This window comes from Abramis brama, assembly GCF_963993115.1.
Source record: "Abramis brama genome assembly, chromosome: 13".
NCBI lineage: Eukaryota > Metazoa > Chordata > Actinopteri > Cypriniformes > Leuciscidae > Abramis > Abramis brama.
In genome coordinates this window covers 31,295,358-31,313,293 of record NC_139975.1, presented here as the reverse complement: position 1 = coordinate 31,313,293, position 17,936 = coordinate 31,295,358, and the positions used below count along the sequence as shown (strand labels likewise).

At 35.6% G+C, this 17,936-nt stretch overlaps 1 protein-coding gene across 1 annotated transcript; it reads left to right on the top strand.

Moving 5' to 3' along the window:
- Positions 1-832: 832 nt before the first annotated feature.
- zdhhc15b (zDHHC palmitoyltransferase 15b) lies at positions 833-17,346 on the top strand. The gene is made up of 12 exons (XM_084132964.1): positions 833-967; positions 1,344-1,370; positions 3,756-3,850; positions 6,509-6,629; positions 6,769-6,838; positions 6,979-7,011; positions 8,344-8,464; positions 11,921-12,053; positions 12,240-12,366; positions 12,533-12,645; positions 15,437-15,500; positions 15,742-17,346. Exons 1-11 carry the CDS (start codon positions 850-852, stop codon positions 15,475-15,477), a joined length of 999 nt encoding a protein of 332 aa, XP_083989090.1. The 5' UTR covers positions 833-849; the 3' UTR covers positions 15,478-15,500; positions 15,742-17,346.
- The last annotated feature ends 590 nt before the right edge of the window (positions 17,347-17,936 follow it).

Here is a 17,936-nt window from a genome sequence, read left to right as displayed (position 1 = left end):
ATAGTTTATCTTAAATTTTATTGGTAAGGAGTGTACTAATATGATTTTAAGAAATTGTCTTTTGCATGAAAGCTATACTGATCGTATAAGAGGAGATTACATTTTTCAACATCTCAGTTGGAAATCAGTAGGAATTCAGAAGCAAATATCTTTTATTTTTCCCTTCCACCAAAATGTAAAGAAATACATTTTAAAATGATGTATGATATTTTCCCAGGTAAGGAATTTCAAAGATTAATTTAATGTGGATTCAAACACTTGTCAGTTTTGTAATAACGATATTGAAACATTTATTTTTTTCAATACAGTTAATCCATTTTGGAATGAGGTGCTAAATTGGATAAAACATAACATATATTTTTTTTCCATCTATTACTTGGGATATGGTGAAATTTGGAGTACATTTGGAGGACAAAAATGCGACTTTGTTATATATTGTCTATTTCATATTGTAAAATATTTTATTCACAAATGTAAAGTTTTAAAAACTGCACCCAGTTTAAATTGTGTAAAAACAGCCAACCCTATATACTGATGCCTTAAGAATTATGAGAACGTGTAAAGCCAGGAAATTATTTGATTTATTTAACCAGTATTAATTTATTTGACCCCCTACAGTGTTTATGTTTTTTAAAAATAAATATATATATTTTTTTGTCTCAGTCTGTGAAGTCTTGTTATGTTAATGTTGGAATGCAAAAAAAAACAAAAAAAAACAAACTACTGAGTCGAGCGCAGAACATACTGCTGTGGCTTGGATGCCAGGTGCACTAGTGGATGCCAGAGCAGATCGTTGTGAGGTAATATGCAAATGCCAGGCGCGCTAGCAGATGTCAGAGCGGGCTGATCATGGCTCTGTCGAGAGCACTCAGATGTTGTCAGAGGATTTTCTCCTGGATTCCCGTCATCATCATCTCATCTGTGGTCCTCTGGTCTTATTACGCCTATGTCTTTGAGCTGTGCTTCGGTAAGATTCCACTGTTGACCATTTATGCCTTTTATTTCGCTTATGGCTCTTGTTTGTATGAAACAAGGAAGTCTCATGTTTGGCTATTTCACAATGGTTCGCCAGTTTATTATATTTTTGCTATTATTATACAAAATAAATCGGTTTGAGTCATTGTATCCGCGGTTATACCTGTGGCTGTGGCATAACGTTAGCGTTGTTTACATGGGCTGTGTCTTCAAACCTATTGAGTGTCCTGCCTAGAAGCCATACATCATCACAGTGTGTGAATAATCCCTGTGAGGCCATGATTTCACATGATTTCTGATGATTTCTGCTGGTTTTGAGACACGTTATGTTTCACGACACTGATGCTGATTGATTACCTGTTTTTCAGTTACTCTCAGTAATCATCTGGAGAGGGGTAAGTGATCTTCAGTCATTGCTTAGACAAAAACCTGCCTTCTTGATTCATTAATGGGCTTTTGTTTAAAACGTGGAAGTGGAAATATCATTTTCATGTTCTCTCAGTTGAACTAAGCTGCAACATCAACAAAGTGCACAAAACACAACTATACACAGATTACACACATTATGGGGTAAAAAAAAATAATGACATGTTAGCAGCACATTATAGTTAATCACACTGTACTTCATCTACAGTTGCATAAACTTAGTCTCTATGTAACTGACTTAGTTATGGCCAGTTAAGCCTTAAAGAAAAAAAGAAAACAAATCAGATGACTCATTTGTAAACTTGACTAATCAGTTTAGGCAACTGTGGTTACACTGTGGTCCACAATCATACACACAACAAAGTCATTGCAAAACAAAACACAAAAGAACAGTTTGCGACTGCATTTGAGCCTAGGGCTGCGTTTACACTGCAAGTCTTAATGCACAGATCCGATCTTCTGACCTCACCATATCCGATTTTTTGGCCCGCCTGTTTACATTCACTTCAATATCTGTGTTTACATCAGTTACACCCAAAATTATCGTCGGTGATCACTTTACTATGCACATAGTAGACCCTCTGGTTTTGAATGGTCATGCTATTAAATTGATTTATAATTCATGTCTGGTATTGCTAATACAGTGCTAAATCAGATATATGTACGATAACAATTTTAGGGAAAAAATGGTTTTGCCAAGCATGAAGGAGGTTCTAGGTTCCAGTCCGCACTCGTATAGTTTTTTTTTTTCTCATCAAAACCGGATATGTTTATCATCAGTGGTTACAGTCTATGTCAAGCAGGGACACGTTTGTGTGCATTTTGTTTTGTGATTTCACCGGAACGAATAGAGAGTCTCCGCAACGGCGATAGATTGAAGAGTGTGTCCGAGTGAAGACTCCTAGAGAACACTATCCATATCACTATCCATATATTGTATCCATGCAACTCATAGCAGCGGCAACGAGCGCTCAGCTTGATTTCAAAAACAACACATTTTAGCGCTCTCTTATTTAATAACGAACTAAATGAATGCTCTGCTAGTTAACTGGAGATGTTTTTATTTGTATTAGGTACATCATAATGTTTCAAAAAGTGGTGGGGGTCAATATCATTCCTGAGAAAAAGTGGTGGGGACATGTCCCACCCGTCCCACCCGCAAATTACACCTATGCACATGATCAGTAAAAATTAAAGCTCCACTTTCACATGAATGCTTTACTTTGCGTGTCAGAAATATGTTTGAATCCATGTGCTAACACACTATCACTGTAAAACTGCTTTGAAACAAACAAATCTGTATGGTAACAAGCGCTACATAAATAAAGGTGACTTGACCATCAGATATTCTGCTATATAAACAGTATAAAGTGATTACAGCACCATTTACTTGCCTCAAAAAAGTCTGGTATTGTTATTATTATTGATTGCTACACTTCAATATGTGAATTATTCCATCAGAAAATTAACACTTTTAACGTTGTCAGACTTTAAAACAACGGAGCTGCGCACTTCAGTTGATTCACTTCAGACCGATTCATGATCCACACTGGACACACACATTGATGATGATTCTAATTTGATTATTTTATATCCAATTGTTGATATTTGTGTTTTGAAAAAGTTTTTGATTGATGTTTTGACTCCTAACCAATTTTTCACATTAAAAATTGTCTTTTATTTGGGCTAGTAAAATTAATTTCGGGCTACCAAACCCTGAAGAGTGCCCGTCCGAAGGGCTACCAGCGATTCTGGAATTTTGCGAGCCCGGTCTCTGCTGAGAAATGTAATGTAGCTTTCAGTAGTGAAGCTGTTGTATCTATAAAACACACAGGGCAGAGGTTGAAAACCAGCTACTGAATGTTTCTGCGTGGGCGTAATTTCTTTCCTTTATAAAGTTTCCGCCTCAATAAAAAAACCCCGCCAGCGCATACAGGCACATCTGATTCATGATACAAAATTAAAAAAATATCTTTGTGGGAAACGTGTCGCCCTCGCCTTGTGGTGGCTTGTAATTTAAAGGGGAATTGGATATGCGTGTTTAGATGTAGGTCAGATGTCCAGGTGTCGGATATATAGCCTATCTGATTAAAAACCAGAAGTGGCTCAGATCGGATGCGAAAAAAATGTGATCTTGTGCAGATTTTTTCTGTTTAACTGTGTGCAACAAATTCCGGATGTGAGTAAAAAAATCTGTTTTTTTGTGCCAGTGCAAAACACAGCCGTAGTTCATATACACCCTCATTGGTCTTATGCTGTTTAACTTGAGCATATATCAACTTATGACACAAATGTAATGACATATCATGACTTTTACTTGTGATAGCATGTAATGTGTGTTTTTTTTTTCACAGTGGCCTATTTGTTGATATTCCATGTGTGCTTTATAATGTTTTGGTGGACCTATTGGAAGGCCATCTTTACTCCACCATCTATACCGTCTAAAAAGGTGCTTGTGATTTATGTTATGTTAGTTGTTTTAAATAGTGCTTGTGAGAATCCGAATGTGGCAATGCCTGAGTCATATTTTACTCCATGTGAAATTTATTTTTGACTTATTTTTTGCATTACTTCATATTTTTTGGATTATTTTCATAATTAAGCACATTTCCCCTGAATTGTCCCACATCTACCATGTGACTAGTTTAGTTAACTAACTGAACTGAACTTAGTTAATTAGCATGGAGACTTTTCTCCCACTACAAACACCTTATGCAGTTATTCTTTCTTTGCTGCAGTCACCTTTGGCTTGCTTACTGGCAGTTTACAGACAAATATATTAATGCATCATTTTCAGAAGACCTTACAGAATTTGAGACTTTATTATTGCAATTTTATATATATATATATATATATATACAGTGAGGAAAATAAGTATTTGAACACCCTGCTATTTTGCAAGTTCTCCCACTTAGAAATCATGGAAGGGTTTTAAATTGTCATCATAGGTGCATGTCCACTGTGAGAGACATAATCTAAAAAAAAAAATCCAGAAATCACAATGTATGATTTTTTTTAACTATTTATTTGTATGATACAGCTGCAAATAAGTATTTGAACACCTGAGAAAATCAATGTTAATATTTGGTACAGTAGCCTTTGTTTGCAATTACAGAGGTCAAACGTTTCCTGTAGTTTTTCACCAGGTTTGCACACACTGCAGGAGGGATTTTGGCCCACTCCTCCACACAGATCTTCTCTAGATCAGTCAGGTTTCTGGGCTGTCGCTGAGAAACACGGAGTTTGAGCTCCCTCCAAAGATTCTCTATTGGGTTTAGCTCTGGAGACTGGCTAGGCCACGCCAGAACCTTGATATGCTTCTTACAGAGCCACTCCTTGGTTATCCTGGCTGTGTGCTTCGGGTCATTGTCATGTTGGAAGACCCAGCCTCGACCCATCTTCAATGCTCTAACTGAGGGAAGGAGGTTGTTCCCCAAAATCTCACAATACATGGCCCCGGTCATCCTCTCCTTAATACAGTGCAGTCGCCCTGTCCCATGTGCAGAAAAACACCCCCAAAGCATGATGCTACCACCCCCATGCTTCACAGTAGGGATGGTGTTCTTGAGATGGTACTCATCATTCTTCTTCCTCCAAACACGTTTAGTGGAATTATGACCAAAAAGTTCTATTTTGGTCTCATCTGACCACATGACTTTCTCCCATGACTCCTCTGGATCATCCAAATGGTCATTGGCAAACTTAAGACGGGCCTTGACATGTGCTGGTTTAAGCAGGGGAACCTTCCGTGCCATGCATGATTTCAAACCATGACGTCTTAGTGTATTACCAACAGTAACCTTGGAAACGGTGGTCCCAGCTCTTTTCAGGTCATTGACCAGCTCCTCCCGTTTAGTTCTGGGCTGATTTCTCACCTTTCTTAGGATCATTGAGACCCCACGAGGTGAGATCTTGCATGGAGCCCCAGTCCGAGGGAGATTGACAGTCATGTTTAGCTTCTTCCATTTTCTAATGATTGCTCCAACAGTGGACCTTTTTTCACCAAGCTGCTTGGCAATTTCCCCGTAGCCCTTTCCAGCCTTGTGGAGGTGTACAATTTTGTCTCTAGTGTCTTTGGACAGCTCTTTGGTCTTGGCCATGTTAGTAGTTGGATTCTTACTGATTGTATGGGGTGGACAGGTGTCTTTATGCAGCTAACGACCTCAAACAGGTGCATCTAATTTAGGATAATAAATGGAGTGGAGGTGGACATTTTAAAGGCAGACTAACAGGTCTTTGAGGGTCAGAATTCTAGCTGATAGACAGGTGTTCAAATACTTATTTGCAGCTGTATCATACAAATAAATAGTTAAAAAAATCATACATTGTGATTTCTGGATTTTTTTTTTAGATTATGTCTCTCACAGTGGACATGCACCTACGATGACAATTTCAGACCCCTCCATGATTTCTAAGTGGGAGAACTTGCAAAATAGCAGGGTGTTCAAATACTTATTTTCCTCACTGTGTATGTATGTATATATATATATATATATATATATATATATATATATATGTATATATATATATATATATATATATATATATATGTATATATATATATATATATATATATATATATTGCAATAATAAAGTCTTTATTATATATATACATATATATATATATTGCAATAATAAAGTCTCACATTTATATTTGAGTGTATATAAATGCATACACACATTTATATACACACACACACACACACACACATACACACACACACACACATTTATTTATTTATTTATTTTTTGTAAAGCTGCTTAGTCAATGGCCATTGTGAAAAGTGCTATTTTTTTTTACTCATTACTATGAAATTATTATAATAATTATAATAATAATATTATTAATAAAATCTATCTAATTTATTGTGGTGCTTTTTGTGCTGCCTGTGTACCTGTGTTTTTTATTTAAAAATGTTATTACTGTAGTTTCCTTTTGTAGTTCTGTATTACAATAATGAGAATCACCTTTGAGTATAATGGAAATTACAAAAAAAATGGCAGTTGTAGGTGAACTTTTGTTGATTGTCATGCAAAAAATCCTAATGATGCTCTAATAAGACTTCATTCGTATGTTTGATAAACTATGAAATTGTCTGTGCTCTAGTTCCAGTTATCATACACTGATAAAGAAAGATATGAGATGGAAGAGAGACCGGATGTTCAGAAGCAGATTCTCGTGGATATTGCCAAGAAACTTCCCATCTTCACACGCGCTCAGTCTGGAGGTACAGAGCCACCTGTCTTTAATGTGTACATTTCCACAGCAGCTGCAGCTATATAGTCATTTAGCAGAATGTTTGCCAGTTCAACATGTGATCGGATGTGAAGGCGGGCAGCTGATCTCCTTTATCTCCATGTCTTCAGCTATCAGGTTCTGTGATCGCTGTCAGGTGATAAAGCCAGACCGCTGTCACCACTGCTCCGTGTGTGAAACGTGAGTCTAGCACCACACCAGTCCCAGTTCCTGATAGCAGATCTCTCTACACAAAAGCCTTGTTTTAATTAAAGTTACAGGCTGCAGTTGAACAAAATGACCTGGATTCACTGTGTATTTCTTTCCCTGTGTTTTTATAGATGTGTTTTGAAAATGGATCACCATTGTCCATGGTATATAAACATTTATTATATAATGAATCAAGTCATTTATTGTTTTCTGTTTTGTTAGGTACACTATGTCACTTTTTTCGGTTCAAAATTAACCAATACATAATCAATCCTTCCAAAATGAGTTTTTGTCTCACCCTGATTCACTATGGTAAGCCTATTATAAGCGTTTATATTTTAGACCTGAAGGGATGGTTTTCACAGGGAAATTGTATACAAGCATCCCTCGATTGTGTGTCTCGTCATATCCGTAAATAGAGTAAAGTTGCTCTGGCTGCTTTGACATGTGTCTGGTTTGAGAGTGGCAGAGGTTAGTTGAGTGTGAGTGTGTGTGTGTGTGTGTGTGTGTGTGTGTGTGTGTGTGTGTGTGTGTGTGTGTGTGTGTGTGTGTGTGTGAACTTGTACAACTATCTTTGTGAGGACCAGTTTGAGTTTTAGACCATTGGAGTGAGGACAAAGAGAGTAAAGTGAGGACATTTTGGCCGGTCCTCACCTTCTGAGAGCCCTTTAAAGGCCTGTTTGAGGGTCAAGACTTGGTTTTAGGGATAAGGTTATAATAAGGTTAAGGGTCGGTTTAGGGTAAGGGGTCGGGTTAGGCACTTAGTTGTGATGGGTAAGGTTAGGGTAAGCGGCTAGAGATTGCATTGTGTCAATGAATGTCCTCATAAAGATAGATGTACAAGAATGTGTGTGTGTGTGTGTGTAACAGAGAAGAGTGCTGGAGAAAAGAGAACGAGACAGAGCTCGTAATAAAACAAGAATCAACATCAGCTTGGCTTTAGGAGATGGAGAGAACTGAGGGATTTGAAGTGTTGTAAAGCGAGGTGGAGATGATGGTGTTTTTATTCCTCAACAGGAGAGTAAGGTGTTTTATTGAACAGATAAACTGCTATATGTGTCTCTCTAACATTGTAAAGCATTATCTATTGTGAAGACAGTTTCATTATGGTTGTTGTGCTGGAGTTTATTCTCAAGGAAGTATCGTGTCTATTAATGCGTAAAGCTACAGTAACGTCTTCATCTAGTCAGCTTGAGATCCTTTCCATCTAAACTGCTGATTTCTCTTAAGCTTAGTAATATGTTTTATGAGCAGGAGGATAATCGCTCTGTCTTTAGTTATTAGAAAGAATCATATTCATCCGCACAGTCACGCAGAGCTGAAGATCAACCAAAACAGTTCTTCAGCAGAATGCATGCAGTTTTGTTTTTTTAAATGCTAGAGGGCCAAAAGTTACATAGTGTACCTTTAAATGTGTATCTCATAAGCAACAATTTTATAGTTTGAATGATCTGAAATGTTGGATATGTGATGTTTTTGTCTTCTGTACTCTTTAGGGTAAACAACTGTGTTGGATTCTCCAACTATAAGTTCTTTCTGCTGTTCCTGTCTTACTCCATGATCTACTGCGTCTTCATCGCAGCAACAGTGTTTCAGTACTTCCTCAAGTTCTGGGTGGTGAGCAGTTTTGACTTTTAAAATCAATTGAGCTCAAATAAACTTAGGCAAGTATTATAAACTATAAAACGTATAGATACAGGGTTCATACAGTCATGGAAAACCTGGAAATAACAGGGAATTTGATATTTCTTGGGACTTGGGGAAGTCATGGAGAAATCATGGAAGGTCATTTTTTATATACAGTATATAATGTATTCTTTATTATGCCTACTATTAAAATATTTAATCAGAGCGTTATGTTGAACTCAATTAACCCACACAGTTAAAATATGATGTTCTTCATCTTGCCTGTCCAAATAGAGACAACAACATACTTTTACATTAAGCTAATTGCCATTTAATTACTTATTTCAGTGAAGTGTGTCTCTCTTTTGCTAATTGTCACTTACTAAAATCATTATATATAATTATTATTATCATAATTTGTTTGGTATTATACCAGTCACTGAACCATTTAATTAATTAATGTGCACAAAAGAATAAGCCTTATTTGTTTATTTCAGTGATGGAGGTTATAAGTGATCATTTGAGGTAAATGGATATGAAAGGTTCCCCAATAATGTTGAATGTAATATAAATAATGATGCTGCCTTCACGTGTTATCGGAAATTTCTGAAGTCGTGATTACCAGCTCGTCGCTTTCAAGTGCTTTGTTGTCAGAAAAAGCAGGAATCATGGAGGACACCAGGTTTATACTTGCCTATTTATTGGGAAAATCTTGTTAAAGCCAAAATGCTATGTAGCGTCCCATTCATTGACAAACATATAAACATTCACCTCAATATCTAGAATAGATGGTCAGCTTGCTGACGATTCTGGATTTTCTGTCAAATATTGACTATTTTCACTGCGTATAAAACATACAATACACTTCAAATCATAATTCATATATGTAAATATGCTCTACTTTAATGACAAGACAAGGTGATGTCCTGTAGCTGTTGTGGGAAAACTAAAAAGAAAAGCGCTCTGAGCCAGCAATCGTTCTCTTCTCAACCATGTTTAAAGTTTATGGCATGTCTATCTCAGGAACTTGGTTTCAAAATTATTCAAGAGCTTCCCAGTGGTAAATACAACTTAAGAGATTGTTAATGTTCATGCTAATTTTTACGATAATTCCGATAGCACGTGATACTTTATACAGCTGTTTCTCACATCTGATTTTGATCAGTGTCTCTAATTCTCTTTCAAGTTTTGACTCCATTTAAGAACAAATTTTGATAATCCTTTGAGCTCTGCAGTGTGTTTGTTTGGATTGTATTTAATATAAAATGTTATCAGTCAAACTGTCATAAGCATTTATTCCTATCAATGAAATCACATAACCGCACATTTGCAAAATAAGAACACCACACCAATGCTGTTTTCTAAGTAAAAGGTTGAATGTTTAGGAATGGACATTTGGTTTTAGTTGGTCAAAAAGAGTGTGAACCCTGTAGAAAAGTAAGAGTTCACAATTTGAATTAAGTGGTTAAGCTTTGTATTTAAGACCTGCAAACGACCATATGATTTTTATTATGTTCTGATAGGTAAAACCATAAAATTCTAAAAACCTTAAAGGGTGACCCTTCTTTTTCACATGGCACTATGCTAGTGTACTCTTTAAAGCTAATAAACTACTGTGTAAGTAGATATACACTTAGAATTTTTTTTCTCTCTTGAGAATGCATTAGCATTTACAATCTTAGTTGCTTGGCTGGTGCTGAAGAATGCAATTTGAAATCTGCCATCAATAGTTCAGATCTGTATTTGCCATGTGGCTAATGACCCTAGAGCTGCAGGAAAATGAGATCACAACAGTGCTGATTGGCTGATGGCACAACAACAACAAAAACTATCCCGAGCTATCAAGTCAAAAAGAACAGAAAGTAGCAAAAAGGTTGATTTGAAGAACCCTCTTTAAAAATGAATGATCTCTCAGAATAAACCTCTCAGGCCAAGTACCACCTTTAATCAAATTAGAACGGGTTTCCCAATCCTGTTCCTGGAGATCTACCTTCCTGCAAAGTTCAGCTCCAACCCTGATCAAACACAACTAAACGAGCTGATTAACATCTTCAGGAGCACTTGATAATTACAGACGTGTGTTGTATCAGGGTCGGATCTGAACTCTGCTGGTAGATAGATCTTCAGGAACAGAATTGGGAACCCCTGAATCAGAACAAAGTACTAGCTAGTCATCACCAATGTTCCTTCTATTTTTAGCATTGAGCAAAATACAAATCTATTTGAGCACAAGCTTAAAGGCATAGTTCACCCAAATATGAAAACCTGTAAGACTTTCGTTCATCTTTGAAACACAAAGGAAGATCTTTTTATATGAAATCTGCGTGATTTCTATCTCTTCATTAGTTGTGTTTCCATCCAAATGTGAAGCGAATCTTTTCAAAGTTCTCAAAAAAAAACGTATGCGCATTATTCATCAAGAATTTTCCATCAAGTTGTTTGAGCGGTCGCAGTGGTAGAGGGAACATAGTAACTGTAGCAATGTATGTTGATAAGGGAAGAAGGAGGCGGGAACCGGCGAACGTTCAACACTTTAATATATCAGAATAAACAAAACACAAAATTAAAGTAAAAGTGTGTTACGCAGCACGTTGAGCTTCTGCGAGAACCAATGAGGTTCGTGCCCAAATTTGTCCATGAAGGTGGAATTAAGGGCTGCTATGTGAAGAAGGCTTGATGATTAAATCGATCATCTCTCTTCAGAAAATTTGGACTACACCTCTCAATTTAGATGGATAACTCATTATGAACATTTTAAAGTGTCAAAGTGTCAGTTGCGTAGCTGTCAATGGAGGAACAGAAAGCTTTCAGATTTAAAAAAAAAATTTCATTTGTGTTCTGAAGATGAACAAAAGTCTTATGGGTTTGGAACGGCATGTGAAGGACTGTGAACAACATTCACATGATGCCATATTTTTATCAATATCAATATTCCTGCAGTATTTCTCAGTCAAAAACAGTTCATTGTTGCCTACATGAAATCAGCTCACAGTGTAGGATAGCCAAATTAAAGGAAAATGAAAATACTTTTCTAATAATTGTCTCCCCCTCATGCCATTCTAAACCTTTGAGCATTAATTTTCTCTGTGGAACACAAATTTTTTTTGTCCATTCAATGACAGTGTTGTTTTGGACCTCATTGACTTTTCAACTGTTTTTGTCCATACATTCTTTTAAATATTTTATCTTGTGGGTGTTCTGCAGAAGAAAGAGATGACAGAATTAGTAAATAATGACTATCCCTTTACGGGCAAGTAGAATGATATTGGCTTTTTGACGATAGCTACAGTTTTTGCATGTGAATGAAGTTGTGGTGTGTGCACTTGTGCAGGTAGATGCAAAGAGATTCTTTAAAACTGTCATTATAACTTGGAAAAATAAAAAAATGTGTATTTGTTAATTGTGTTAAACACATCCATTTCAAGTCTCTTTGCATTTGTTTGTTAGGGAGATCTGCCCAATGGCTCCGCCAAATTCCACGTGCTCTTCCTGTTGTTTGTGGCTCTCATGTTTTTTGTCAGTCTCATGTTCCTGTTTGGCTACCACTGTTGGCTGGTGGCTAAAAACAGATCAACGCTAGGTGAGGAAGATTTCACTTATATTTGTACTAAATTGCTTGATTTTCATTTATCCTTTCATTGCGTTTCTGCAAGACGTTTAAAGGTCATAGTCGTATACCGCTTGCATGACCTTTGGTTAGCAGATGTGATTTATGTGGCTCATTATTTTTATTTTTTTGACCTCCATGAACATGTCTGTTTTCCAGAGGCGTTTTCTGCACCAGTGTTTCAGAACGGGCCTGACAGGAATGGCTTTCATGTTGGGCTCAGCAGAAACCTCCAGCAGGTGTTCGGGGAGGATAAAAAGCTCTGGTTTATTCCTGTGTTCACAAGGTGAGCTCATATCAAAACTGGTCGCACTCAAAAGCAACTGTGTGGCTCAAGCACAAACGTCACACTGGCTAGATGCAGAAATGGATGCAAATTTCAAAATACACTATGAAGTATGCCTTTTAAGTATGAATATTTTCCATGTGTTCTGTGTGTTTGTATGTTATAGCCAGGGTGATGGGCACTATTTCCCGCTGAGGACCCTGCGTGAATCCGAGAATCCTCTATTGGCCAATGAGGAGCAATGGTTAGAGGACGGTGGATCAGATGAAGAAAGCGCAGGTGAGATCAACAATGTATCTAAGTGATTTTAATTGTATGTTATACATTTAAATGTATCTTTAAATGCAGCAACTAAAGCTCAGTATGTAATTTTGTACTTCAATGTACTATCAGCTATATCTGAAATACTTTGGTGCCACCAAATGTCAGTTGTTCCACAACTTAAAGGGGATAGTTCATTCAAAAATGAAAATATTGTCATCGTTTATTCACCCTCATGTATGCCCTTCTTTCTTTTTCGGACCACAAAAGGAAAATTCAAAAAAATGTCCCGCTCATGCTAGTCCATAAAATGGCAGTGAATATCGACCAGGATCAAGCTTTTGAAAAAAGACGCAAAAGTATCAATGATCCCATACGACATGTGCCGTATATTCCATTTTTTGTTTTTGGGTGAACCCTTGATCATTTCAGTCTGATTGGCAAGTTACATTAAAAATAAAAAAAATCACCTTTTTTCAACTTTATTAAATTCACATTATAAGTGGACTTCAGAGAAAAAAATATAGTTAATATTATAGTGTATTCCATTAAAATAATATTTAAAATACCCTTTAAATTATTTAAATTATACTGCCTGAAATAAGGTTAGGAATCAGATACTTAAGGGCAGGAATCGAATACTTGTTATAAAATCGTAGAAAGAAAACATGTGTAACAGTATATTGGATCAGTGCAGCTCTTAAAGTGACAGCAGTCTAATATTCCTGCTGCCGTCTCTATAATAACATTAAACAAACAATAAAAGCAAATACATTGCACTTTATAAATAAAATATGCATTATGCATATTGAAAATGTATTGAAACTGTACCTGAAAATCTTAAAACACTTTTTCAATTTTATTTTTGTTCAGTTGTATTTATTTGTGCAATGCTAATTTGTTTATTTGTTCTTTTTTAATTACTGAGTGTTTATGCTTGAAATTTATATTAGTTATGCTAGTTGTTTTTATGGTATTTTTAAACCATAGGCAGAAGTTCCTTGTGTAAGTGTTCTTTAGCCTGTTGATTTTTGTTCATGGTTTTCAGCTACAATTAAATGTTTTGCAGACTTAGAATAAATGTGAATGATATATACGTTTTTTTTCCCCCCGTTTTTTTTTTTTACCTTATTGGAATTAAAATTAGAAATCGTTGTTATTGTTATAAGCAGAATCTTAGTTGTTAAAATTCAAACGATACCCAACCCTAGCCTGAAAATAAATAAGTAATTAAAAGAAATGTTCTATTTCAGGCCTCCAGACTGTGTATTTTTTAGAGTTGTCGCACTGGTGCTACTGTAGTGTTTTTTTTTTTTAAAAACATGCGTCTTTTATTAAACAGCCCTTTAAGATCCAATTACAAGCACTTCAATTTGTTATGAAGCTATGGCAGTATTATGCATTTGTATTTATACTAGAAGTCTTTAGGCTACTATTTTCATAACAAATACTATAGTGTTATGCAAACCACATACTGTAGTAAATAATATATAGTCACTTTTTTTTTTTTTTTACTATGGTAGCGATAAGCCATGCACAGTTTGACCTGTTGTTACTATGATCTACAAATGTATGATACTGTAGAAGAACAATGGTAAAATTTGATAAGTCAACGGCTATAAAGTCTAAATTCAGTCGCATGGTCGGAATATTTAAACTTTTGTTTATTTTCACAGAAAAGTACATTTACATTGCATTTATAAACTTGCCCATTTCCATGAATCAAAATATGTAATATTAGATTATTATACAATTTACAATATACAATTAACAATTATAATATTGTGATATTTTCAGTTTATGTAATGCACTTCTTAAGTTTTAGGGATGTTTGTGTTCAGTATGAATTGATATTTGTGACCCGTGCTGGCAAAATGAGTATCAATGAGCAAATTTAAAAAATATATATTGTTATTTTCACGTTCTCTTTTAAGAAAAATGATGAGCAACACCTTTTTGAAGTCGATAGAGTCGGCAAAGTCCATTTGGAGAAAAATCGAGTTTGAGTTTTTTGAAGATTCCAAAACAAAATCACATAGAAACCATACCTTACAATCCCTGGTAATAATAACACAAAATTTAGCACACACCAAGTCAAAACCAAATATCTATAGGAAAAATATATATTCAACTTTTTTTCCCCCATGATGCCACAATTGTTTGATTAATATTAATGAAACAGACGGCCTAAATATTCAGACCTACTGTACCGCATGAATCTAATATAATGTTACACATCAGATGTTTTTCCCCAACAGTTAACCAAACGTTCACTTAAGACATAACTGATAATGTCAGCGTGAATACTCGCCAAGACAGAAATATGTATGTGTATATCGGGATCGCACGCTGTCTGAGTTTTTCAGCATGAGTTTGAAAATCACATTGTATTGGTTGAGACTCGTGCCATCGAGCATTCACTGTGAATATTCACAGAGTTGGAATGTTGCGCTTTAAAACGATACCAAACTTGTGCTGAGGGGAAGCGCGAGAAGCGAGCAGAGAAAAATGCAGATTTTCATGGACAAGGGAAAGGTACTCCTCTCAGAAAACTTACAAATAAAGATACTTTTAGATGTTTAATAGCTATTAGGAGCATTGGGATCGCTAAACGAGGGCTTAATGAACTCATTTTTGTGAAAACCTCATTTTCATTTGTTTTGCCCGTAGCTCGTAATCAGCCTGTGCGCATTCCCACTCATTTTGCCAGCATGCGTCACATTTAGTCAATTATTCTCAGATCACATTGTTCAAATAAATATGAAAAAGACTGGATCAAATAAATCTCTCCAATCAAATGTTGTTTCAGATGAAAATGGACCTTCAGTCATTATTAGGACTGAATCATAATCACTGGAGTGGACGAACCCTTGGTGAGTATCGATTTTAGCACCACTATCACAACTAAAATGTGGTTAAAGAGTTTCCCTTGCACTTAGTATTAAAGTTAAGTGTGTAACTCCTGCTCAGTGTGGACTATTGACATGAATGACACACTTCAAAATGTGAATTAACAGTGCAATTCTGGCAACACCTCTCAATATAAAAATCTATTATAAATCTAATCTATTCACTGTTTTTACACTAACATTGGTTTCTTATTTATTTTACTAGTGGGACCCTTAACTGACTTAAGCATCAAGAGTGGTTTAAGAAAGCACCAATCGTTGAATGAGACGACCCTGGACCATGCCAGAAAAGCATGTTTTTAGAGAGCCAAATATATTGGGAACAGTGAGGACTTTTCTTGTTAAGCTGATTACCTAGAACTTATCATGCTGAATGTTATCAAGTATATTTCTCATATTTTATGAAAAGGAGAGCCACAGGACAATCACTGGCGTTTTCAGAGATCATAGACCTGTTGGACTGTGTATTATCGTGCTTTGATGACAACATACGGACACATCTCGGATCAAATTTAACAGCACCCATTTGGAGGTATAGATAGTTGAATGAATCTTTTTAAAACCAAGAGAACCTGTCCAGATCATATTCCACCCGAAAGAAAGAAAGAAAGTATATTATATCAAAAATGTGCAAAAAAGCAAAACTTAAGTTTAAACTGTGAAGTATTTAAACATTTTGGTATTACTTCTTATCCTGGCTTTAATTTATGCTGATTTAAATTAAAAGTCTGTATAGCAATAATGAGAAAAACCATCGAGAATAATGAGGCTTACAGCAAATCTTAAAAATGTCTGGATGCATTACAATAATGAAAATTGGGATGTCACAAAGTAAAATAGGTTTCTTGTTATTTATGCACAATATGATTCCTCAAATTTCCTTTTTCTTTTCATTTTGGGGTGAAATGTGACCTAGAATTGTTTTATGACATTCACCTAATGGTGCAAACTGAAGTACAGAGAGCTCTGCCTTTGGTGTGTGTGTGTGTGTGTGTGTGTGGGAGAGAGAGAGTGAGAGAGATAGTGAGTGAGAGTGTCTCTATGTGTGTATGTGTGTGTGTTGCCACCATCAATATGAGTTTCCATATTCAGTTGGTAAGAAATCAATCCTATGCATTTATCCACTGTATACTTTGGCTGGCATTTTTATGAAGCTTTTTTAATCCTTAATGAGTAATCCCGACTGTTTTCCTGGTAAATAGAGAGCAGTCTGGATTCACCTCATTCCTTTTGCATTGTGATGCAATGTAAACACATTTTGATACCTCTCTCTGTATATATTTAGGAAGAGACTGCTGAGGTCAGTATTTATTAGGACTTCTAGCATGTAAATCCTAATGCGGGATATGTTTATTACCAGGCTGTTTTCAGACTATGGGACTGTCTTGTGAGGTGATGGCGAAATAATTACCTTGTTTTCCTCTAGTACACAAAGATATGGGATAGCAGTATGGTATTGTAAGTGGGCGAGTAATCCTTTTGAATTTTGTCCTCTTGTATGTTTGAGTCCCGTCTGTGTGCCCCTTCTCAGAGACTGTAATTGTATACATAAATAATTGATATACCCATGATATGGTTCTCTCTTACGAGGATCCTCATTAGCCAATGCTTATTGTTTTTTTGCACTGACCCTAATTTTGGGGCGATTATTGCTTCCTTTGACTGTGTATGTGCTCAAACACTTTTACTGGACTCCATATCCACTACATGTTCAAGTCATTACATGCCAATGTTTTTCCAATGGTACAAAATATGTATTGTTTGAAAGTTCTGTTCGCTCATTAAATATCAACAATCTTTAGATTGTTTACTTATTTTGTGATCTTCACTTCATAAAGTTTAAGGCCTGGTTTCACAGACAGGGTTTTTATTCAAAGCCAGGAGTTAGACTCAGATAAATGAAGACATTAGAAAGCTTTTAGAAACATGCCTTAGAAAAAGAAAAAAACATTATTGTGTGCATCTTGAGACAAGACACTGAAAAGATATGGGGATCATGTTAAGTCACACATTATAATTGGACAATCGTAGTACTTATATCAATATATTTGTCTTTCAAAATGTTTCAGGTTTTAAGAGCAATACATTTGTTACAGTATTAATAATCTTTGTTAATATTAGTTCATAAAAATACAGCTGTTCATTGTTTGTTCATGTTCACTGTGCATTAATTCATTTTAACAAATGCAACCTTTGATTTTAATAATGTATTAGTAAATGTTGAAATTATTATTAACTAAGATTAATAATTGCTGTAGAAGTATTGTTCATTCTTAGTTCATGTTAACTAATGAACCTTATTGTAAAGTGTTACCCAAATTTGTAAATTACTGTTCAGATTTTTGTGTCTCCTATCAGAACTGAAATATTATCAAGCCCATGTGTGAGTAATCAAAATGA